Genomic DNA, 23,945 nt, shown 5'->3' with positions numbered 1-23,945 from the left:
TTTCATTTAGATGATATTTTAAATTATTGCTAACCCTTTCGCCATAATATTCATTAGAAATTTGTCTAAAAAATCTCTTCACTAATTTCGTGGAACTTTTCTGGTCGGGCAGAACATACGCTAAATACTGATTTGCATAAGACGATGAATACAGTATTGAGTTATAAATGTTAAAATTGTCTATGGAAAATTTTTTTAAATAATAATTTCTTCTTTTCACATAAAAGGATTTATCTGTATGACTGTTAAGCAGCATATTTATATTCATATTTTTGTTTATTTCATCTGCATCGGTGACTTTAATATACGTGACGTCACTATCTTCACTATCAAACGAAGAGCAGACGTCACTTTCGCAAGAGCTGAACTTATCTGATATAACATTTAACGGCGCGCAACAGATGCTACAGTTGCATAGGCTCCTATTTTTATGATCCACACTTTTGTAACAATCAATTAATTTCTCACAATGAAACATCGGCTTTAGGAAGTTTGTAATTTCATTATATCTGGATGAATTTCCAAACAGTAAAATGTCACTGTCGTCTGAGGAACTATTATAGTCGAGAAAATTCTTTTCTTGTTTTTTCATCTTTTTTAATCTTAAATTTGTAAAGAATTTGTCAATTTCTATTTTTTCATTACTTCCTATTGGATTATTTTTTAGCTTCCTTCTTTCGTTATTTTTTAATTTCGTATTTTTCTCTTTAAAATTTAATTCATTTCTAGTTTCAAAAAAAGTGTTATTACCACCAATGTATAGGTTATGCTTCTTGTCAATTATCGAAATCATACCTTCATTCATGCACATTTTTTTTACTTTAATTGGTATTAGCTGCAAATTATTGGTAAACCAGAAATCTGTGCCCTTCTTTACGCTTTTCTTGTTTTTATCATATCCCATGGAACCAATAGTTGGAGACAACTTTAGGTAGGACGGGGTTCCAATAGCAAGGCTTCCATTCTCGTTATTTCCAAAAGTGAACGCATAGTAATATTCGCACAATTTCCTCTTAAAAGTTTCTAATATTATTTTGTAATACTTCCTATAATCTGATATTACTTTTTTATAATGGTCGTACTTAAAATTAAAGGAAACAAATTTGCACTTGTTCAACTTTCTGTTCATTTTGTTGATATAAATTAGGTTGTACAATAAGAGGTTGCTAGTATCCTTTTTGTCAACGCGGGCGTAACAAAGCGATTTCGCGCATTTGTCCTTCACGTTCTCTTCCTTCTCCGGGGGCAAACCATCTCTTGGCAAATCACTCGCCTTCATGTGCGTATTTTTCTTTTCCTTCTTTTTCCTTACATTTGGCTCTTCTTCCACAGTTTGTTCCACAGTCTGTTCCACGTCTGATGCTACGTTCTGTGCAACATTTGGTGCCACATCTGCTTCCATTCCTTTTTCACCTCCCTTGTGATCACGTTTCACATCCTTCGATTCGTCAACATCTTGGATTTCTTTTTTTTTCCTATTTTTCTCATCAGTGCCCACGTTCTCCTCAGACACATTTGTCCTTTTAACAAAATCTGCAGTCGATGGGAATGACTTATCAATGCTTCCTCCCTTCAGGTAGACCTTCGGAACTCTCACATTTTTAACTGTCGGGTATAATGACACAAAGCTGTTATTAATGTTTATAAGCAAGCTCTTATCTTCCAGTCTGTCTCCTAGATTGATTTCTTTTAATATGGAGTTATCCTCAAGCTTTTCTTTCTTCGGTAAACTTGTCTTTTTTCTTTTTAACTTTTTGTCCATTTCATCCTTATCATCCGTTTTTTGAAGTTTGTGAACCCTTTTTAATTCGTCCGAATATTTCTTAAAAAGTTTTTTCATGTTTATAAATAAATAATTCAAAGGAACTAAATATATGTTGTTGTTAAATTTTACGTAATTTCTCTTAATGGTGCGAATTATTTCCAGGTACATCCATACTTCATATTTTTGTTTCAGCCACGCGTTGGTGGCCGCAGCATTGTCTTCCCCCAATGGCATGCTTTCTTCCCCCATTTCTTCGTTCTGCTCCGCTCCTTCGTTCTTCTCTTGTGGGTGACTACCTGACTTCTCCTCATTGTTGATGCTATCACTCTGATCCGTGGGACTCTTTTCATCCGCGTCATCTCTAATAATTCTCTTTCCCTCTTGCGTTACCTGTTCATGAAAATTTACCACGTTCAGCTTGGATAGAACTGTTAGCACATACAAAATGTACGTAACGTATACTAAGAATGGGTGACTGTTTAGGGAGTTTATGGGGTTTCCAAAAAAGAATACGACGAGGACAAAAACTTTCTTAAAACATTTCAGCGCTCTATGCGTGTTCAACAAAATAAGTGATATATAACCTTTTATGAAAAAGTAGTAAATAAATACATAAAAATTATTTCTCATCGATAAAATGATGTTCTGAAATGATCTAAAAAAATTTAGTATTATCTTAACGTTGTAAATAATAGTCGATTTCGCTGAGCTTGGGTTTTTATTTTTCTTCTTCTGTTTAAAAAATGGAATTATCCTCAAGACAATTTTAAAGAAAAATTCTATTAAGTACACGTTGTAATCATTATCTAGCAGAATCATTTTAACCTTTTCCTTCATATTACCGATCGAACCTTCCTCCCTTTCAAAAATTGCATGTTCCTTTGCATATTTGTTCACTCCGTCCACGTCGCTATCCGTTTCGGTTTCCGTTTCTGCTTCATTTTCTGTCTCCCTTTTATTTTCAGTTTCGTACTCCGTTTCGTCATTCCCCGTTTCGGCTTCCTTTCTACATCCATATCGGTACTTATCTATATTGGGGATATCACTTGGGGCGTACCTTCCTTCTCTTCTTATTATTTCTAAGTAGTTCCTTGTGGAATAATCCAATGAGTTGGTGAGGAAAAAATCCTTTGCGCTCGTCTCGCCTGACATATCGTTCCTGCGGCTAACGCGGAACATGTCATTTTTCTTCCGTCTGACAGGCCCATTCTTACCCGCTCTGGTGAATTGTCTTTTTTTATTATTCATGTCGCATATTTTGTACTTATCCGTTCTAATGAATATGTAAAAAAATATATTTATTAGGTACACTTTCAGATCGTACGTTAGGAGGTTAAAGTTCTCCTTCATAAATATCGGTAGAATGATCAGTAGGTGAGAATAATGCGTTTCGGTTATGTTCAGAAGGACGTGGAAAATGTTTTCTTCCATTAATTTATCCACCCCAAAGAATGGAAAATCGGCACCCTGGCTGAACATGTTACAACGGTGTAGCGCCACACCTGCCTCTTTTAAATAGTCCCTTTGATTTTCACAAAAGGATGACGCTTTTTTAGTGACATTTAATAATTCACTTGTCGCTACCAGTTCTGTGTCCCCCATTTCGCCATTCGAATAATTTACACTTCGTCCAGTTTGAAGTGGTCCAGTTTGAAGTTCGCTTAACCCGAAATTTCCCCTGTGACAGAATGGGAACGGAAAGTTAAGAAAGTGAGAATATATGAGGGCGAACAAATCATCATGGGAGGTCCTGCCTTGCTTCAAATGGTGAATGTTCCTATTGGAGAAGTACGTGAGAATATTGTCCGACGCTTGGGTAAAATCATGAAATGTAAATGTCCGTGGACCGGCATTCAAATGCATTTTAATCATTAGATGCACAAGATTCCGGCTTCGTCTCTTCTGACCCTTGTAACGATAACGCTTTAAAATTCTCTTATTCATCTTCTTGTTTTTGCAGAAAGGTAACGAATCGTCGGGAATGTTATAATCGCCATTTTCATCCACCCATTCGAGGTGTTCCTTTTCGCTCGCTTTTAAGTTTCCCTTTTCAGCATAAAACGTTTCATCTTTACATTCATTTGTATTTTTTACGTTACTTAATTGAACGTGGCTGTAGGAGCAGTTCAACGTGTCTTCCCTGTTTTGAGAGAAAAGCTCGTTTAGCAAATTCTGGGGCATATGCTGCAGGTCGTAGAAGATATAAAAGGGCAAATTTACTCCGCAAATATAGTTTAAACAAAAGGCAAGAATAATCTTATACTTTTTAACCTTCCTTATAATTTTAAACAAATTTAAGTACTGAACGGTTAGTGGAATGTACTGTAGGACAAAACTGAGTGACAAGAATAAGTTAAAATAAATCGACTTGAGCAGATTCAAGTGTAAATTATCATTGGGCTCCCTCTGCTTTCTGCTTGAAAAGAAGAAGAGGCAAATGGCAGTGAATACGCTTTCGTACGGGAAGCTCAAATTTCCCACAAAGAATTCTAATATGCGTTTACAAATAAAGGCCAACAACACACATACTGAAAATAGCAAAATTCTTCTAACATAAAATTTCTTCTTGTTGCAATAATTGTATTTAATTTTTTTTAAATAATCAAAATCGTAGGTCTCACTTCGATTAGTATTAAAAAATTTCACCAATTCCGCATGAGCACAATATTTTTTGTAAATATTTACATAATTGTCATAGAGAACCCAGAAGAAGATGTCAAAATTTACTTCATACTTGTTTAATAATTGTAGAAACTTTCGGATGCTTAAAAAATTATTTAATTTTATTTCGTTGACTATTTCTAGTAGTAGTTTATTCAACACAAGGTAAAAATAATTTATAAAAATATCTCCATACTTTTCATACAGATTGTAAATAAAGGAGTATTTATATGCCTTCCTTTCCTCTTCTCCTTTGCTTAACTCTTTATCGTTTCCCTGCACCTTATCGTACATTTCGCCACTACTCCTCTCATTTTCATCCAAGCAGGTCTTGTTACTAAACGTGTCTTCTGTCGTGTGCTCATCTTCCAGCATCTTCAAATAAATGTGTAAATTATCACGCCGTATGTACACATCTTTGAAATAGGGAATGATAATATACCTGTTGTGGTGAAACAACTCCTTACTTGGGTTATTCTTCTTCTCATCATAAAAGTAGGTGTAAATATTAAAATAGTGACTAAACATAAAAATTATATCATTAGCGTTGGAATAGCACTCGTTCGGGGGCTTATTCTTCTTGTCCAGTTTGAGAGAAAACATGTAATCGTTGTTCAGGTACAGCTTCTTCAGACTTACGTGCAAATTTGTGCTCTCAATAAAACTGATAAAACTTTTCGTGCGAATAAAATACGGAGACGAAAAAGAGTTCCTAATGTCGATGATTATTTTATTCTTCTTCCATTTGTAGTAGTGACAAATGCTATTACTATTACTGTTACTATTACTGCTATGTGCCTCCTTCACCAGGGAGCAGTACTTCATATACGCTTTGTTACTCTTGTGGACATTTAATATCCTTATTATGTTATTAATATACAAAAAATTGTTACTACTGTGGTGGATGTAGTTCCCTTTGGAAAGCTCCTCCTCATTGGTACCTCTGCTGAAGCTTATTTTGTAGTTAAAAAAATCGGAGCAATTGAGCAGATGGAGAAAGAGAAGGTGGAAAATCAAATAGAAGTTGCTGCATACGGGGATGCACAGGAAGCACAGACCCCTGAATTTGTACACAAATAAGTACGGTATCAGGTAATAGTAGCTGCTGTTTTCCCTTATGTAATTCACATAATCCGAGATAAACTCGTACAACTTGAGGTCAATTATTTTTATGTATATATTTTTGTATTTGTATCCTACGTCGAGGTTCTTTTCTACGTTGACTCTGTGCACGTGGCAACTGTTCAGTGCGCTTTCCCGTTCCTCAGCAATCGTGACGCCGAAGTTGTTACCGCCACTCAAGCTAGTATTGTCATCCTTCCCGGTGGTGCCATTCTTTCCCGCATTCGCGTTACTCATGCAGGGCTCCGAATGGAGCGTGGAAGACATATTCATGATCTGCGACTTGGCCTCCACATTACTGCCCCCCTCTTTCCCGGCCGCGTATCTCTCATTAAAAATTGAGCGACGCTTTATCGACGAAGTGTTTAAATCGTTACTGAGCACGCTCTCCTGATCTGAGTTTTTTGCGAATGTTTCTTTGAGAAAACTGCTCGTAATTGCTAAAATATTCGTTTTCTTCTCTTTACAAAAATTGCTGTTTTTTTTCTTCATTTTTTCAACATAGTAATGGTAGAAACTTTTTATAAATTCTTTACACTTGTTGTCAAAATGGCACTGCAGCTTTTTTATTTTGCTGTACGTCTTTACCACGTCAAGCAGAAGAAGCAAAATGACCTCCACAAAATGGGTCCTTTCGAAGTAGGGAGGCACGTGCACATCCACTGGGGAATTTCTCAAACTTTCACCGGGGGTTATACGTAAATTTTCTAGCACTATATCGCAACTGCAGGACATGAAATTGAGAAAAGGGTTCTTTTTCGTCTTGGAACCACTGGAGCAGCTGTTGCCCCATATATATTTCTGGGGAATGTATACAAAGTAGAGCCTATTATAATTTAAATGCAGAAATAGCAGATCCATCATATATTCAAATCGCTCATTCCTGTTCAGTGTAATTCTGTAGGGAATCGCCTTTTCTGTGCTCACATAGGTACTCAGGAGTAACTTCTTTTCCCCCCGGTGTATTTTAAACATATCAAAATGGATGTTTAGATATCTGTGATTTACAAAGGGGCTCATTTCCCCTACCGATTTGTGTTGCATAAATATTTTAAAACGGTCAGGGGTATCATTCTGGTATATTTCTTCTTCATAGTTTGGCACGTCAATTGGGGGGTTTCTCAAATGACGTCCTTCTTCATTTTCTTCATTCTGTTCATTTTCTCCCTCTTCTACATCATCCTTCTGCACTTGTTCCTTTTTCCTATTAATTTCATCCCCCTTTTGTTTCTCTACACGGTTCTTGCACTTGGCACCTTTCGCATCCTTCTCTATTCGTGTGGTCTCATGGAGGGGCGAAAAATCCCAATTGGGGCTCTCCCTGGTTATCTCTACCTCGCCACTCTTCCTCATCGTGCGACTGAACTTCTTCATTGCCACTTTCATGTGTTTGGAATTATCTGCAAAGCTGTAGCTTTTCAATAGTGGTTTCACCCCTTTGCCATTTGTGAACTCTTCCGATGAAGTTAACAATTTTGCCTCTTGATACTTATCGCCATAGTTTGGACAGTTTGTATTCTTTTCGGACTGGAAATTTTGCATGTAGAAAATCTCCCCTTCTCTCTTTTTGTTCATACCGTTTTGCAGCTTTCCGCAAGAGAAACGTTTTCCCCGTTTTGAATTATCATCTTCAAGTAGTACCTCCTCTTTTTTCTGGGACAAATTTCCGCTTTGCTTTCTCCTCCCCTTTCCGCTTCCCTTTACGCTTCCCTTTCCGCGATGCTCATACCCCTTGGTGATAGCCCTGGCGTGGCTAACCACTTGGTCGTACAGTTTCTTCTCCTTTTTAATCACTTCCTCCCGTGCACAGCTCAAAGTGGTCCCTCTCAGAATCAGTTTGTCCATTTCGAACGGAACGAAGATGTCGTGTATGCCAATGAAAAACGGTTTCTTCAGCTCATTCTGTGTTGTAAAACCGATGGGCCCCTTTTTCCCCTCCTCGGACTCATTCAAATGTCTAGTGCTATTTTCTTCATTCATATAATTTTGGGATTCAAAATTGACATAATTTTTGCTCAGCAAATTAGTGTCTTCCCCCCTTTCCTTTTTAAAAGTTTTATCTGTACTTTTGGATCGATTAGAATTGTCATTGCTTTCCACTCGTGTATCACTTCCATTTGGGAACGTCCTCTTCTCCTTCTTTATTTTACCATACGATTCATCGTAATAACTCGCGGGAGATATATAGCATATCTCCTTATTTTTCATGGTTTTTAAAACGCTAACTATGTGCACGATGTTGTCCTTCATCATCTGTAGCAACTCGTGGTCCTCGTCACTTTCAATTTTTTTACTCACATAGCGCTGGTTGTTATTACTCCTTTCGATGGTATACAATTTTACGTAATTCTGCACGTTGTCCTGAAAATTTTCTTCACTTTCCAAATTGAGGTTGCACAAATCGACTCTAAAAAGGGCTACGTTGTTCAGGTCAAAGTGGACGTGATCGGTTCTTTTCAATTCGGAGCTGAGCGAGTGGGTCCTTCTGGCTTCGGACTTATCGCCGTTATGGTGCTCATTAAGGTGCTCCTTATCGTTGTCGTTCTCCTCGCCATTGACACTACCATACGCATGGTAGTAATGGCTATTCTTACTGCTGCGCCTGAACTTTATGCTCCTCAGCACCTTTCGCCAGAGTTTTCTGCGCAGCGTTACCTTTTCTTCATACGCGTGGATCCCCTTCCAGAACAAAGTTCTATTAATTTCGAAGAACCATTTGTTACCCTGGGGATCTGGGTTGCTCTTTCTGCTGCTTGTGCGGAAAAGAGCGGTGCGGGAACTTTCAAACAAAATAAAACAGAAAACCATCATATTGTTTTTTATAAAATAATTACTATTGCCAACATTTAAGATACTTTTTATGTACCTTCTCTGGCATATGTAATGAGAATTTATAAGGTTATCATTCACGTACGCATTTTTGATAGCTCTCAAGGAACAGTGATATATGTTCTTTTCTTTACTCTCCTGTAAAAAAAATTTATTTAATTTTTTCTGTGAGTAGGTGCAAATGTCTAAAAACTCGTTGACATATTTCACGAAGGTCACGTCCTTCTGATTTACATTAATGTTCGCATTAAAGATGGCGTCTTCTTCGATTTTTTTATCAAAGCTTAGGCATAAGCAGACGAACAAATACGTCGCATACACGTTTCTGTGCTCCAAGGAGTACTTTACCTTATCATCAAAGCGTTTTTTTCCTCCGGCATGTTCATTTTGACGACCTTTTTCTGGGCCGTCCCCCTTTTCTGACCCGTACAGAGAAGCATACTTATTTATAAAGAACAAAATGGTAAATATATTATGCAGAATTGACTTAATTTTATAATTATTGTTCAAAATGTAGAGACACATAACATTCGCCATTTTGAAGTCATCAAATGCGTTGCAGCTTAGGTGCTTTCTACAAAAATCTTCGACGTTTATAAAACTCCTTTTTACTAAATATTTCATTTTTTTTCTTTCTGTTGATACGTTCCCAAGTAGCTTCTTATTCAGGTGAAATAACTCAATTGTCTTTTCCTTCACTAATTCATTGCTGTGAAAAGTTTTCTTCACAATGTTGTCATTCACTTGGTAAAAATCACTGGATTTATCCATACCTTCAAAGTAGACATGAAGACAGACATTCTCAAGGATATATTTTAGACGCACAAAATTATAGATACTCTGTATTATGCTCATTTGTTCGTAAAAGTTGACAAATTTTGACTCTTCTCTCAGAAAGTAATTATAATAACTACTGAAGTAGAAATTAGTCCTATTGTTATAGTACTCATTGTTCATTTTCTTGAATAGCTTCAATAGAAAATTAAGAATCTCTATGTTGTATCCTTCGCTTAGGTATACCAATGCATTTTTCACCTTTTTCCTGTGGGCGCATTTCGCGATGTAGTACACGCACTCATCCTTACTTTCGGGCTTCCTCTTTTGGACTACACACAGAGGGGGGGGGGGAAGGGGCGAGATGTGGGAAAGGAACATGTTCGCGTATGTTAAGGAGAATACGTGCTAATGCGCGCGGAGGTATTGGCATATATGCACACATATATCTATCAGCACACATATATGGATCGGCGCACATGACGAGGGCTACCCCACCCCTCTTCAGGCATTCTCAGAAGGGGAGGTAAGTCTCCAACCGTATGCACATACACAAAACGTTCACACAACACAAATGCGCTGGGATACACACATGCATACATAAAAAGATGGGCATACGCACGAAACTGGAGAGAATACACACTTGGCGCATGTCACTAATGGTGTTGTGTACATCACTTCAAAGGAATAACGTTATATCTCCATAGCATGCATGGTTTTTAAAAAACAAACGGGTGTGGATTCTTCACATGGAAGCAATTTTTTCACCATAACACATGTCGAATGTACCAATTTTTGCTCCTAACTGGGGAGAGTTACACAATGGAGACATGAAGAAAATGATGTGCAAGGAATTTGGGGACGACAGGCACAGTTTCGCAGCTGCGAAGGGGGTCTTCGCCACGGGCGTAGCATATACACACAAAGGTGTATATAGATAGATAGACAAATAGATAGATACATCTATGAATACATATCTATGCACATGCGCCTCCAAGTGCTAGCGCTACTAAACTCGTTCTACACAGTGCGCAAATAAAAATTTTTTGCAATTACATTCATATACGACGAAGGCCTTCTGGCAGAAGCTAAGGTTATCCTGTTTCACAAAGTGGCATATTAAATTTTCATACAGTTCGTTTGTGTTGTTTTTATAAACGTTAAAGTTCGCGGAATACGATTTGCAATTTCCCATTTTGTCTTCCCTGCGTTACAGCATTACTGTTTGTCCTTTGGTGTGGCAGACAATTGGAGCGATAGCTTTGGCTTGGGTATAATATATTCTGTTTTTTTTCTGTTTGCTTCCCCTTTTTTTTGGTGGGAGAGGAGAGCGTTTGTTCTTCCTCTTGCTCTGATTCTTCTTTTTGCTCTCTTGAGTATTTTCTTACTACTCACCCCATTAGTGTTCGCATTATTGTATTAAGTGAGATCACTCAATATGGTTGTTCTAAAGTTTCCTCTTTTTTTTTTTTTTCCTATCAGTTTTGCATTTACACTTTTGCAATTCACATGATGCATCCATACAATTGTGTGCCACTTAACAAATAGAGAACAAAACAAAAGGAAAAAATTAGAGCGAGCAACAAAAATGAACCTTGCAGTTTCACAATGCGTGTAGAAATTTTCAATGTATGTGAAAGAGCATTTTAAAAAGAAACTCCCCGGAGGGTCACACACATATACATACATGCATAAGATGTACTGTACAAAAACAAGGTGAAAAAATAACGCCACGCAATCTGCGTACAATTGGGCATACGGAGACGGCGGGTTTCACTTAATTCTGTTTTCGAACTGGTGTATGCAGTATGCAGGCGTGCACGAACGTACATTCGGCTAATTCGCCACGTTCGGGCCTTGAAGAAGCTACAACAAAGAATATTTGTACATCCTCTTTACTTCTACTTTAAGCGAATGCAAAAAGAAAAGAAAAAAAAACGCAGGGACAAATTCTCAGTACGAATATAGGAAAAAGGCCAAGGGATTTTATAGGCTTACATATTTGTAACATATATCTTCAGAGCAGTACATTTGGGAAAAAAATGTACAAGTAAAAAATGGCAAAAAAAAAAAAAAAAAGGGTGAAGAGTTTGTTCACACGACCAATTGGTTCTTTACTGAGAACTGGAATGAAAAGAAATAAAACGCAAAATAGGGGAGGTCAAACAAGGAATAAAAAGAAAACAAAATTGTGTTCGCCTCAATAAATTTGTAAAAAAGAGAAAAAGAAATGTCAAACCACTAGTATAATAAAATGAATGCACAGCACTAATGCGTGCATAAAATGACCGTGTAAGAAATATACAAACTTCTTTTATATATTTCTACACGCACATGTATACGCCACTGCGTTATATTCTTGGGGGGGAAGTGTACAGATCTGCTAAAAGTTCCCTCCAATTTTTGGCGTTATAATTATATTTCCATTTGCTACTTTATCATCTTTTCATCGTTTTATGTATTTTTTCCGCCAACAAATTGATGACGTGCTGACAATCAGATCAAAGGTTTACCCCATCGCGTTTCTAAAAAAGGGTTACTATTCCTGCAAGTGGTATTTTTACACATATATAACAAGCTTTTGAAAATTCCTTGGAACATCAGTTTTTTTTTTTCCAGATAGTGAAGTTTCATTCAAGCACAGCACTTACAAAAAAAAAAAAAAACATCTTTGGTTTTCCACACGAGAGGGAAATATTTTAGGCCATTTCGTTTTCCCACTATTTTTTACGTTTCCTAAAATGCGCTTAACAGTGTTTTAATTGTTTTCTTTGTCGAGCGAAAAGATTACTCGACGGGGTTGCCCTTTCAAATAAACGTACACACATACGTATGGCGCATATGTGCTTATATACACAATACCACACGTTCCTATGCCTACAAATGGTGATTCCCCAATTCGGCGTTTTAATTTAAAAAACAAATAAAAAGGGGGTTACAAAGTTTTGCCTATTCGATGCATAAACAAAAGACGTAAACAAAGGAATTGCCTCGTGCAAATTTCTTTTTTCTTCATTCATAGCACTTGTGGAAAAGTAAAAGGGATACGACAGTGAGTGTATGCACGCTATGTCAAAATGCCCTGGGGGAGGGGGGCATCACACGTAAGGCAGAATGCTTAGAAAAGGTTAAGCGGTACATATAACGGCATGCTCGAATTATAAATTAAGTAATTTTGCCTAGGGTGGGATACACCGGATGGAAGAATGACTGATGGGCATCGAGAAGAGCAGAATAGAGGGGAAAATAAATGAGTCAAATAAACAAGGCAAGTGCAAAAAAAAGTTTTAATTATAAAAAAAAGTGAAAACTAAACAAAATCGCTAGGAGTTGTGATCCTCGCTGAGGTCATCGCGCCTATCGGCTCTCCTGTAAACTTTCATGATTAGCATTTTCGTCCGTCTATCGGATGGGGGGTTCTCTTGAAAGAAATACTGCAGAGGGGAAAAAAAAAGAATAAAACAATAAAATATAGAGCAGTTAATAAAATAAGGGGCTAACACCCCGTTTGCACATACTACACAGTGAAATGGACGCAACAGAGGGCGAACGTGTTAGAAGCCACCAACTTTGCGCACTTACGTATAGGAAAAATTCGAAATGCTTCTGCGAGTAGCAACTCAAAATACACTCCGCATTCAGCCGCATCACCACGTTGTACAAATTGCTCAAGTAACAAAAAATGATGACGGTTAGCTTGTCTATTTTGTCGTAAACAGATATCTTCTTGATCACTTTTAGGCACTCGATTAGAAGCTTCTTTTCGACCATCGTTAAGATCGTGGTGGTCTTGTGAACCTTCTGGAGAAATGGAAAAAAAAAACAACAATATGGAAGGAACAAGGACACAAAATGAAATGCAAAAAAAAAAAAAAAACATATTTCCTCCCAATGCGCAATTCGTCTTACAAAAAAGGGCGTAAAATTTTCCGTGTGACTGTTTAGCGACTTGACGTGTTCAATAGTCAGCCGCGGCTTCTCCAGGTATCTACATATGTTTACATATTTTGTATCTACAATATCGACATTTTTAACAGGGAGAGTATTAACACATTTTTCATTAAAAAAATTGCACTTATAAAATTCCGTAAGCTTTGCATTTTTGGTAAATTCCTTTATAACAATATTTTTTTTTACATTGGACGAAAAGGATAATCCGTTTTGCTGCAAAAGGTGAATCATGTCTATGTAGAAGTCGTCCTTTTTCTCGTTTAGGTACTGTTTCGACCGTCCAATGGTTTCTAGACACTCGCAAAAAGGCGCGCCAGAAGCGCGATAATGGGAGCGAGGATGACAACACTCACTAACAGTACTAGCCGTGCTAGCACTACAGCTACTCCCCCCCTTGTGTTGGTACTTCTCTGCAAATTCTTTGCAGCCTCTTTCCCGGCGCGCCTTCAGATATAAATGTGGGAACGACAAGTACGTGCAACACAATAGACACTTTTCTTGAAAATCCAAAAACTGGTAAAATCTTTTAAATAAAATTTCCATGTCTTCATAGTGAAATTTTCTTATCTTCCCCTTATTGATATATTCAATGACATATTCCTTTTTTTTTTTTTTGTATTCATTTTTTTTCTCCCTTACGAAATTTGCATACTCCTCTATATTAACCTTCTCCCTAGCAGAAAAATGGCTAGTTCCCTTTGTGGTCTCACCACAACGTCCTTTTCCCTCATCCAATTGTGCGGAAATATTTTTCTTTTCAAACGTCTCAGCAACATATTCGTTTTTTATTTCATCTTGAATTTCACTGAATATATTTCCAATAAATAATCCGTTGTATTCACTCGATGTGTCATATGATGAGGTGTTTAAATCGAGCGACTTTACCATAAGGGGGTGGAGGAGTAGGCACTGTCACATGGGTGTTACGAAGCAAGTATGTAGCTTCTTTGCATGCATCAATGAGAAATGCGCACAAGTCGGGGGTTGTAACCAAGAATGCCCTTTTACTCTCACTTCCATACGAAGGCGGGGGGGAAGAGGCTACCTAGTGTCGTACAGGAGAGCGCTACACAGAAAAGTAAAAAAGTGTTATTCTATTTCCGCAGGGCGTTCTAACACGCCACAGGCGCTGCATGCGGTACGTCGAAGGAGGCTTGAACATGTGAGGCGCGCAAAAACGTTGAAATCGGGGTGATTGAAAAATGTGACAGTGTGAGCAGTCCCTCTACACGTATATTATTATTGTACATGTTTGCATAAGCGTATGCCTATGCGCGTGCCCACTTCTAGTCCAGTGAAAAGGATAAAAAGGGTCATACTTTCTGAAGCACGCCAGCAATAACGTCGATGGTAAAAATGGGCTTGTGTTTCTACATACAATTCTTGCATGTCATTTTCCCCCTTTGTTCAACGTTCGCATGGGCAGGTGGCAAATATGGCTAGGCGAATTGAGAGAAAAAAAACAAAAAAAAAACATATGTACTGTATACCTAGCACGTGCACGGTGCATACGCAATGTGTCCTCATCACGTACATGCGCGTAACTCACAACTCGCTTTGCATACGCTGAGGTACACGCTGAAGCACGCTCATTGGCCGCCCCTTCAAAAGAGCACAGGGCGCAATTGAAAAAAAGTGCAACTCGGTGAGGAGCTCGCTGACGAGTCCCGATGCTCCAGTTAGTAGTCGTAAAGGGGCTGGAGTAAAACGGACGAAGTGAAACGGCGAAGTGAAACAAAATAAATAAATCCAGCTGAAGGAACAAAATTGACGAAAGTTCCCCCAATCCGTGGGTACCCTCCCGTACAATTTTTACGCTTCAAAATTTACGAGGCGAAATCCCCCGAATTGGCCACAATGGGAAAACACAAACACAGCAAAGATAAGTTGTACATTTTGCAGTCAGAGTATAGAAGAGATGCCTTGATAAAGAAGCAACACAAGTCCAGGAACTCGACCTTCCTCCCTTTTAATTACTGGTGAGCGCTTTTACCATACATATGTTACTCTGTCCCAGGAAAGAGAGAAAAAAAACATTACACGTCTGGGGAAGCACGAAAGCGTTCTCACGTACGTATATAGGTATACATGTTTATATATATATCCTTATATATATACGTTTCTGTATATATGTTTATATATGTACCCGCTCGGGGCTACATTCTTCCGCCACTGTATATTTTGTTCTGAGCCCGTGTGAAGGCATCCCCGTGCGCAGTGGGCCCAACCCCTATACCCGACCCGTGTCGTCCACGTTGTTCCCCTTCTTCAGCTGCATAAGTCTAAGGCCCTTCAGCGACCCCTACTGTGATGAAGATGGAAGACTGTACGATAAAAAAAGCGTTTTAGAAGAGATGGCCAAGAGGAAGGAGGAAAGGAAAAAAACGGAGCCAACGATTGACCTAAAAAATCTAATTAAAGCAAACTTTTACAAACACAATAATGAGTACATATGTCCAGTCACGAGAAAGTACTTTAATCAACACTCAAAAATTATTTTAAATAAAAAAACGGGGAATGTATACTCCTCAGAGATATATAAATTATTTCAGAACAAAAAGGACATGTTTGATCCAATTACGCATGACCCGATGCAAAAGACAGATTTGATTGTCCTACAGGACCCCCTGCATAAAGCAACCAAATCACATGAACTCAGCCAAAACGTTGTCCAAGCGAAAAAAATAAAAGCTCAATCGATTCAGGATAATGGGGCCATTATGAGTATCCTTCACGAAGTGCAGAAGCAAAAGGGGGATGGAAAAAGTGGCCAAGACAAAGGTGAAGATCTCCAAATGGGGAAACATCCTTGGGGGAAGAAGGGAGACAAAAATCATACAACTCAGAATAAAGAAGGCATAGATGGAACAGAAATGGAAAGAGGAGATGGAAAGTATATGTTCCCCCCAAACTATGCTGACCCAGATGATGAAGAGGATAACAGCGAAAATGAAATAAAAATAAAGTGTGAAAATTATAGTGACAATAAATTAGCGCAAAGTGTAACTTCAACCATATCGAACGTTACATACAAGCATAGCTTTATATACCTTCCCGAGAACCAAGTCCAAGACATGATTTATGAGCAGGTTCGAAAAAACAAGAAAAATAGTTACGTGAGACTTATAACGGATGTAGGCATGATCAACATTGAACTCTACGCCTCCACTTTGCCCAAGCTGTGCCACAATTTTTTATTCCTCAGTGAATATAAATACTATAACAGAACGGACATTTTTAAAAAGGATAAAAGGGAAGACATTGTTTATTTTGGTTCCTGTAAAAGTAATTACCATTTAGCGGCATCCGGCTTCTACTGGAGAAAAAAATTAAAAAAAAACAAAATGAGAAACAAGATAAATGATGAAACGGCTATGCAGGCACTGAAAGAATCGATAATGGGGGTACATAGCGACGACGATAGTGACGTGGCAATTAAATATGTGAACCATAGTGGGCACAAGCCCCCCTCGGAGAAGAGCTGCTTTGGAAATGTGTACCTCTTTAGGTACTACAATCAGATGTACTCCAACATGTTCTACATTTGCCTGGCGGAGGAGTACAGCACAGGGGATGCCTGCGTGGGAAAAGGTGAGGCGGCCGTGTCTACTGCCCTGAGAGCGTTCGTGCCTGCAGACTTCAGAGCATTTGCTTGTCCTTGCGAAAAAGCAACCGTCCTTTGTGAACATAAGTTCTGACGAACCAGCCAAATCGTTACACTGATTGCGCTCATCGTTTTACATTCTCACATATTTCCCCCACACACACACACACCTCCCCCTGCGCATTCCTCACACAGTTGTAGGCGGAAATGAAACCCTTGAGAAGCTGAAAAATCTGGACCCCGCTTCAAGTAGTGATGTAATATATGAAAGATGGATACAAATTGCATTGCCCCAGATAAGCGACATATGTGTGTTTTGATCTTTACGTATCGCCACACGGTGATACACGCCTGTCCACGCCGCTACACAAGTGTTACACAAGTTATACACTTCTCCACCCCCCCTTCGCAGACTCAGCACACCCTGAACGAAGTCATCATTTACACAAACCCGTTCAAAGACGTGGTGAAACAAATGAAAGCAAATATGAGAAAAAAGGAGGAGGAGAAAACTCGGCCGGAAAATAGCACAGAGAGCTACATAGACGATGGAAAGTACGTCCAGAATAAAAATGACAGTATCGGTAAGTACATAAAGTGGAACGACTTCAAGAAGGGTGCAGCGGTAGCAACGCCAAGAACGAACGCCGCGATCTCCTCCACCCACAGAGGGAAAACCAGTGAAGAATTAAGCAAACCCAAACTGAACCCTTTAAAAAAGGAAACGCACTCAAAATCGAAACAGAACAGTAGAATGGATTTTTCCTGCTGGTAGAATTAAAGCAGTTCCATCTCAAAAAAGAATGAAAAAGAAGATATACAAATAGATAGAAGTTTTTTTTTTGTCAGCCAAAAGGCATAATTTCCGGAACGGAATAAAAAAGGCACATCAGTGGTGTTTCACCGTTAACGCCTTTTTTTTTTGTGTACACTTCTTCTTTTTCGTTGCTGTTCGGAAAGCCGCCATTATTACGTCACGCATGTGTACTACAATGCTATGTACGGTTAGTACACTGTCATGCTGCATATGCAAACTGTCCCCTCAAGTTGTGTATATTTTTTTTCTTAATTTCCTCCTGTTTTTGTCAATTTCTTCTTTGTTTTTTTGGTAATCTTTTTGGGAATTAATGTTTTTTACTTTCACGCTGACTTTTATTTCACGTTTACCGCTCACTTTTGTTCTCACGTTTACCGTTCACTTTTTCTTTTCTTCTTCTTGCGTGTCCCTACCCATTTCCCCCGCTCGGCAAATTACATAACATTTTGCCTACAAATAAATAGCCAGCTCCACCCCTCCCCCCAATCACATCATATGTTGGCCTTTTTTCCACAAAAATGTTTGTATTTTAAACTTTGACATATCTTGCGCGACCGCTTTGCTAATTCTTTTTTTTCATAAATCGTTTTTTTCGTAGGTATTATAAAATTAAAAAAAAAACAAATTTGCTATTTTTCCTTTTAATTTTAAAATTGTATGAAAACAAAAGAAAAAAAAAATTATATATTCGCCATATTACATATAAATATTTGGGGGGAAAGCGTTTTTTTTTTTTTTTTTTTTTTCATACAATTTTAAAAAGTAATTTTATATATATATTTTTGTTTATACCAAACGGGGTATTTTTCTTTTCTTTTTTTTTCCCCGCCTTCTATTTTTATACTATTATTTAGATTCTAACTAGAAAAAATAGAAAACATAAAAACTACATGCATTTGAATTAGTTATGCAGATAATGCATTGTAACTTTTTTTTTTTTTTAATATTGATATTCACTGAAAAACAACGTAAAAAGTCATGTATATTTCCGACAGCGTGAAATTAGCGCAATTGTCATGGGGGACGTCCGCCTGTATAAATAGATATAAAAATATACACGTATGCAGGTAAAGGCATTTTTCGTTGCCCACATTTGTGTACGTACTACACCGTACTAGTGAACTTTCCCAGACGTCACACTGGTAGATAGGCGAACAGATAAGCAATCTGAGGAAACCACTTCGATGAGTAACAAACATATGTTACCCAGAAGTTTTCACAGAAAGGGCAGTGAACATACATTGATAGAAAAAAAAATAGCACAGCGTTGAAAGAAGCCAAATCAATACTTCTCTCACAAGTTTGTATCCACGGGGTAGATTGTTCCTTTTCCGTCCTGAGACGTGTCCTTCCGTTTTTCCCCCTTTTGTTGTACCACTTGACGCCCCTCTTTTTTTTACCTTATTTGTTTCTCCGTTATTTGTTCCCCCTTTTAACGCCCTTCAACATGCAGAAGTATTGAGGTTCCCCTCGACGATGCAGTAATGAAATGCGTTTTTAAAAAATAGCACATGTTTAACTTGAAGAAAAAAACAAAAGAAAAAAAAGTTCACTTCCTTATTTTTGCTTACACTTGGTATAGTTATGGACAAGCAGGGAAGGAGCAGGAGGAGGCGTATAATTTAGAACAAAATTAGAAGCACCCCACACATAAACACATACACATAGATACACACACAGGTGCAAAGCCTTAGAGGTGTCAAGACTGCACAGCGCAAAAGGCCAGGGCTTCAAAATGCGAGTCGAGTCAGCAACGCGCAGATGCCGCCAACTGCCCCCTTCCTAGTCAAATTAAGATTCATAAGAAATGGAAGATTTTGCTTATGTAGACAAAAATGTTTATATAAATCTTCTCGTGACCATTATAAAGAAATGCAAAGAATACCTTCTTGGAATAGGAATTGTGAAGCTGCTCTTTTGCTTGTGCATAGTGCTCATTAGTATCATCTTTGCTCGTCGTAAAAACAAAAAGAAGAAAAAGGTCAACATATATATACAGCTAAATAATGTGCGCCACGGAAACGGTAAGAAGGCAGCCGAACTAGCGGAAGACCAAAAATGCTGCGCGGCCAATGAAGAGGCACAAATAGTAGAACCCACCTTTTCGCAAGCGCGTGAAGCGGCGGATGTAGAACAAATGAATAACGAATTTTATCACATAACGTACAGCCCACATATATTTGACCTAAAAAGTATCAACCGAACCGAATTGTGCAACGTATGCAATGAAAGCATCTACTCTTTTATTTTTTACAAAAAAGACATTTTCGAATGCGTGGTCTGTAGAAATAAGTGCCACATAGAATGTGCCCCCAACTCCAGCTTGATGAGCTGCAAAACGACTGTGTTCTTCAAAAATAAACACAAGTTTATAAAAATTAGGAACTGTATGTGGAATAATAAATGCAACATCTGCAGTAAAAAATTTTCCTACTTCTCCCTTCCCCCCTTTGTGAAACAGTACATATATAAATGCATTTGGTGCAACAAATATTTTCATGTCCATTGCATAGCGAAAGTTGCCAAAAAAAAAAACCAAACACAGGATAAGAAAAAACAAGTGAAGGATGCAATTTGTACCTATGGAAATAACAAGTATTTGCTTCTCCCGTACGAAGTTTCCATTAAAGAAAACGACCTTCTAGACTTCTTGACGAATGCCTACCACCGTGTGAACGAGGCAGGATTGGACAATGATGACGTGATACTCAGCTACACTGCCAATGCATTGCATGATAATACCCCACGCGATGATGGAACAGGTGAGTTTAACTCACACGAAAGAAAAACAAAAGAGAAGAAACTGGAAAAAATGAAAGGAGGAGGAAACTCATCCGTTGGAGGCAACGAAACACCAGATGAACGACTCTGCCTGGATTATATAAACCAGTTCCCCATATTTCACAAAATGAGAAAATTTAAATCCTTCCCCAATTGTTCAAAAGAAAAAAATAGGATAATCCAAGTGCATGAAAACTTTCTTCTGAATTTCTTCCCCATCCATTTACCAATCTATGAAATAAAAAGTAGTAGAAAAATTATCCTCATTTTTATAAATGTAAAAAGTGGAGGTCAAGTTGGAAAAAAACTCTACCAAGAGTTGCTCATGTATTTTAACCCCCTACAAATCATAAGTATAAAAAGTGAAAAAAATGTTTTAAATGCCCTGAATATGTATAAGGAAATGATTTGCCTGAACAGAGTAATCATCCTTCTCTGTGGAGGGGATGGAACGATAAGCATCTTCATCAACACGTTATTAAAATTTTTTGCAAATGAAGTTGCCATCGGTGCTCTGCAGGCAAAGAACAAAGGGAAATACAACAAACTGTACGGCAGTGATAAAAAAAATGAACAATTTGTCTCTACCAAGAATACATTCCTAAATAAAACCATCATGAACATTACGGCAAAGTTGAAGCACAATAAAGACGCGCTTAGGAAGAAGTGGGCAAATAACATCACCGTGCAGGCGAAGAAGCCGACCACCTTTTTTTTAAAAAAAAGGACTGAGAAGAATACTGATGGGGAAGATGCAGACAATTGCGGTGACGATGACGATTCGGGGCACCTAAGTGAGAAAAACGCGGAAACGTACTTTGGGAATGACTCCTGCACGGCGCACGTGTGGGGCCAAAATCAAAGTGATGAATTGGCGCCGAAACTGACGTCGAAGGTGAAGGGTGCGTTTGCAGGCGGTAGACGCATCGACGATCCCGCAACACTGAATGGCGAATTGAAGGCCGACTTACTTTCCCAGTTAAGTAGTGAGTTAAGTGGTGACTTAAATGACGATCTGCTCCGACACCTGAGTAACGATCTGAACAGCGAGATCAACGACTGGAGCTCAGGGCGCAGCAGCCCCAAGGACCTGGACAGGAGGGGAAGCGAAGTCAAGTGCGGAAATGGGAAGTACCTCTACATCCTGGAAAAACTGAGGAACTTCAAAAAAAAGGGCGCCGAGAAGGATGACGAGGGAGAAAACGGAGGCGAACTCGGAGACGCTGAACTCCTCCAAGGCGAATCCTGCGAAGGCGAAGCCTACAAGGGAAGCACAGTGAAGAGCTTCCAAAATGGGAACTCCATGCTGGACAAATACTACAATGGCAACACACTCATATATAGTAATTACACAGAGAATAATGAGGACCCCCATTTTGGAGCTCGAAGGGGGAAGGAGAATGAAAAAATGTACGACAATATTCTTTACCATGATTACAAAGAAAAATCCACCATTTATTTGCCAATGAAAACCAAATTAAATGAAAATTCGCCGTCGTATTGTCAGGAAGCCAATGGGGCGAACCCAAGTGATGAACCAGACGGAACTTTGGGGCCAAACCCAAACAAAGCAGACAATAAGCAGCACTCAGGTAATGGCACCAGTTCGAACTACAGTAATGGGAATTCACTTAACAGCGGCAGCGCTGACTGTGATGGCGGCACCCCAGTTTATCTTTGCAATCGGGGCGATGTGACACCCCGAGAGGGTCATTATCAGGGTTGTTACCAGGATGGTTACCCCGCGAATTACCAAAGGGATGTAAACGGGAAGACAACAACCCTGACTAATGGACTCTCCAAGTTGGAAGCAGTAGATCCATATCGAAGTGATGAAGATATCGTCGTCCAAATAGATAATGGTTACAAAGTTGTGCACTCAAAGGAGAAGAAAAAAACTCGTCAAGGTGATGACCACCCCTCTTGTGAACAAAAAGAAATTATAAATAACGTAATGAACGGGGAAGATAAAGCAGCCAGATCACACAAAACTTCTGTAGAATCTTACATAGCATGTGCACCTATAAGTGTACTCCCCCTAGGCACAGGAAACGATTTAAGTCACAGTCTAGGATGGGGGGGTGGGTACAATAACGACCCATTGGTGTATTTAAACAAAATGAAGACAGCAAAAAATGAATACATCGATGTATGGAATATGAAAGCATATGACCTAAACAACAATCTCATTCTAAACAATACCTTTATGAACTACTTCGACTTTGGAATAATCGCGAGATTAGCTCTCCATTTTGATAACATCAGGAAGAAGTTCCCCCATTTTTTTAATAGCCGAATTGGAAATAAAATACTCTATGGAGAAGTAGGCTTTAGGGATTTCTGCTTCAATACATACAAATATAAATTAAACAAAAATATAAAACTGTACTGTGATGGGAAGAAAGTCAAAATTGATGAGGACATAGAGAGTGTTTGTTTGCTTAACATCCCCTACTTTCTTGGGGGAATTAAAGTATGGAATGATGATGATGATGACAAGGATAAACAGTACCATTCGGACATTGATAGGAAAAAACAGGATCATGTCAGAAGGAGGCCAAGTAAAAAGGAGATGAAGCAACTACTGCATGGTAACAAATCAGCCAACAGCTCCAGCAATAGCAGCTTTATTGGCTCCTCGATGAATGATAATTTGCACAATGAAAAAAAGGGAGGAGTTCTTTCCAACAGTTTCGGGGGGGAAACGGGGCACCCTTTTGATGACCATAAACAGATGGGCATGGCGGAATTTCTAAAAAGTGCTGCTTTGAAACATTCGGCTGGGGAGGATACCAACCTGTCGGAGTTTTTCCAAAATGAAAAAACAAATGGGATTACACCTTCACACAATGAAGGAGTGAATCATTCAGAACGGGAGGAGAATCCTTCCCCCCCCACGAATGACCAGCCATTCGACTATAGCAACATATACAGATCGTACAGACTGGACTTTTATCGACAAAAGAGACGGAAGCAGAAGTACCGAAAGCAGAAGATGGACGATAAGCTCATTGAAGTCATCGGGTTTCGCAATATGTTCCATATTTTCCAGGTCCAGATCGGAATGTCCAATCCGATTAAACTCTGCCAGGGGAGTGACATCAAGGTGAAGATTGACAAAACGTTTATTCAGAACAAGAACAAGATTTATTTCCAGTACGATGGGGAACCCGGATTTCTCAACATCCATAAGTTGCATTTCACCCACAAGTAAGGAGGAAGGCGCAGCCGGAGATCCCGGCTCGCAGCGGGAGGTGGCAGCTCGTTCGTTCGTCCCTCATTTTGCTATTTCCTTGGCTTCACGCTCGTCCATACCGCGCGTTCCCAATTCCGTCGCCCCCTTCCTTTCCCCCACCGCAGGTGCCAATATTTGTTTTTGTCCCCTAAGGACCCAATTTGATGCCGTCTCGGAAAGGCCCCTTTTCTTCTTTTTTTTTTGTAAAGTTGCATGCCCTTTATTTTATACGTAGCGTCTTTGTCGTGTCTATCGTGTTTATCGTGTCATTTTATTTATGTCATTCGCTTTGTGTTTTCTTTGTGCGTCGCTTCGCGCCCGCTTTTTCCTTTCTTTTTCTTTTTTTTGTTTTTGCGTGATTGCCTCAGCGTTGCTGACGAATAGCCAACGGGTGTGCCTTTGAAGC

General features: G+C 38.8%; 4 protein-coding genes across 4 annotated transcripts in view; 2 read left to right on the top strand and 2 right to left on the bottom strand.

The window, feature by feature from the left end:
- The window catches only part of C922_01742 (hypothetical protein), a gene marked incomplete at both ends in the record, with an annotated part of 13,540 nt that extends 3,194 nt beyond the window's left edge, over positions 1 to 10,346 (bottom strand). The window contains 2 exons of the mRNA XM_008817345.1: positions 2 to 9,483; positions 10,208 to 10,346. Coding sequence (XP_008815567.1) covers positions 2 to 9,483; positions 10,208 to 10,346 — 9,621 coding nt within the window. The remainder of the gene's footprint in view (position 1; positions 9,484 to 10,207) is intronic.
- A 2,128-nt stretch (positions 10,347 to 12,474) lies between these two features.
- On the bottom strand, positions 12,475 to 13,990 carry C922_01741 (hypothetical protein; the record flags this gene model as incomplete). Its single annotated transcript, XM_008817344.1, has 3 exons — positions 12,475 to 12,585; positions 12,734 to 12,952; positions 13,061 to 13,990. The coding sequence occupies 3 exons, from the start codon at positions 13,988 to 13,990 to the stop codon at positions 12,475 to 12,477; spliced, it is 1,260 nt and encodes a 419-aa protein (XP_008815566.1).
- Positions 13,991 to 14,959: 969 nt separating this feature from the next.
- On the top strand, positions 14,960 to 17,481 carry C922_01740 (peptidyl-prolyl cis-trans isomerase-like 2; the record flags this gene model as incomplete). The annotated part of the gene is made up of 4 exons (XM_008817343.1): positions 14,960 to 15,081; positions 15,375 to 16,693; positions 16,902 to 16,963; positions 17,119 to 17,481. The coding sequence occupies 4 exons, from the start codon at positions 14,960 to 14,962 to the stop codon at positions 17,479 to 17,481; spliced, it is 1,866 nt and encodes a 621-aa protein (XP_008815565.1).
- A 1,849-nt stretch (positions 17,482 to 19,330) lies between these two features.
- Positions 19,331 to 23,518, top strand: C922_01739 (diacylglycerol kinase; the record flags this gene model as incomplete). The annotated part of the gene is made up of 1 exon (XM_008817342.1): positions 19,331 to 23,518. One exon carries the CDS (start codon positions 19,331 to 19,333, stop codon positions 23,516 to 23,518), a length of 4,188 nt encoding a protein of 1,395 aa, XP_008815564.1.
- Between the last annotated feature and the right edge of the window lie 427 nt (positions 23,519 to 23,945).

The sequence above is a fragment of the Plasmodium inui genome, assembly GCF_000524495.1.
Source record: "Plasmodium inui San Antonio 1 unplaced genomic scaffold supercont1.5, whole genome shotgun sequence".
Classification (NCBI taxonomy): domain Eukaryota; phylum Apicomplexa; class Aconoidasida; order Haemosporida; family Plasmodiidae; genus Plasmodium; species Plasmodium inui.
Note: the sequence above shows the minus strand (reverse complement) of the source record. Positions and strands in the feature narration are given on the sequence as shown.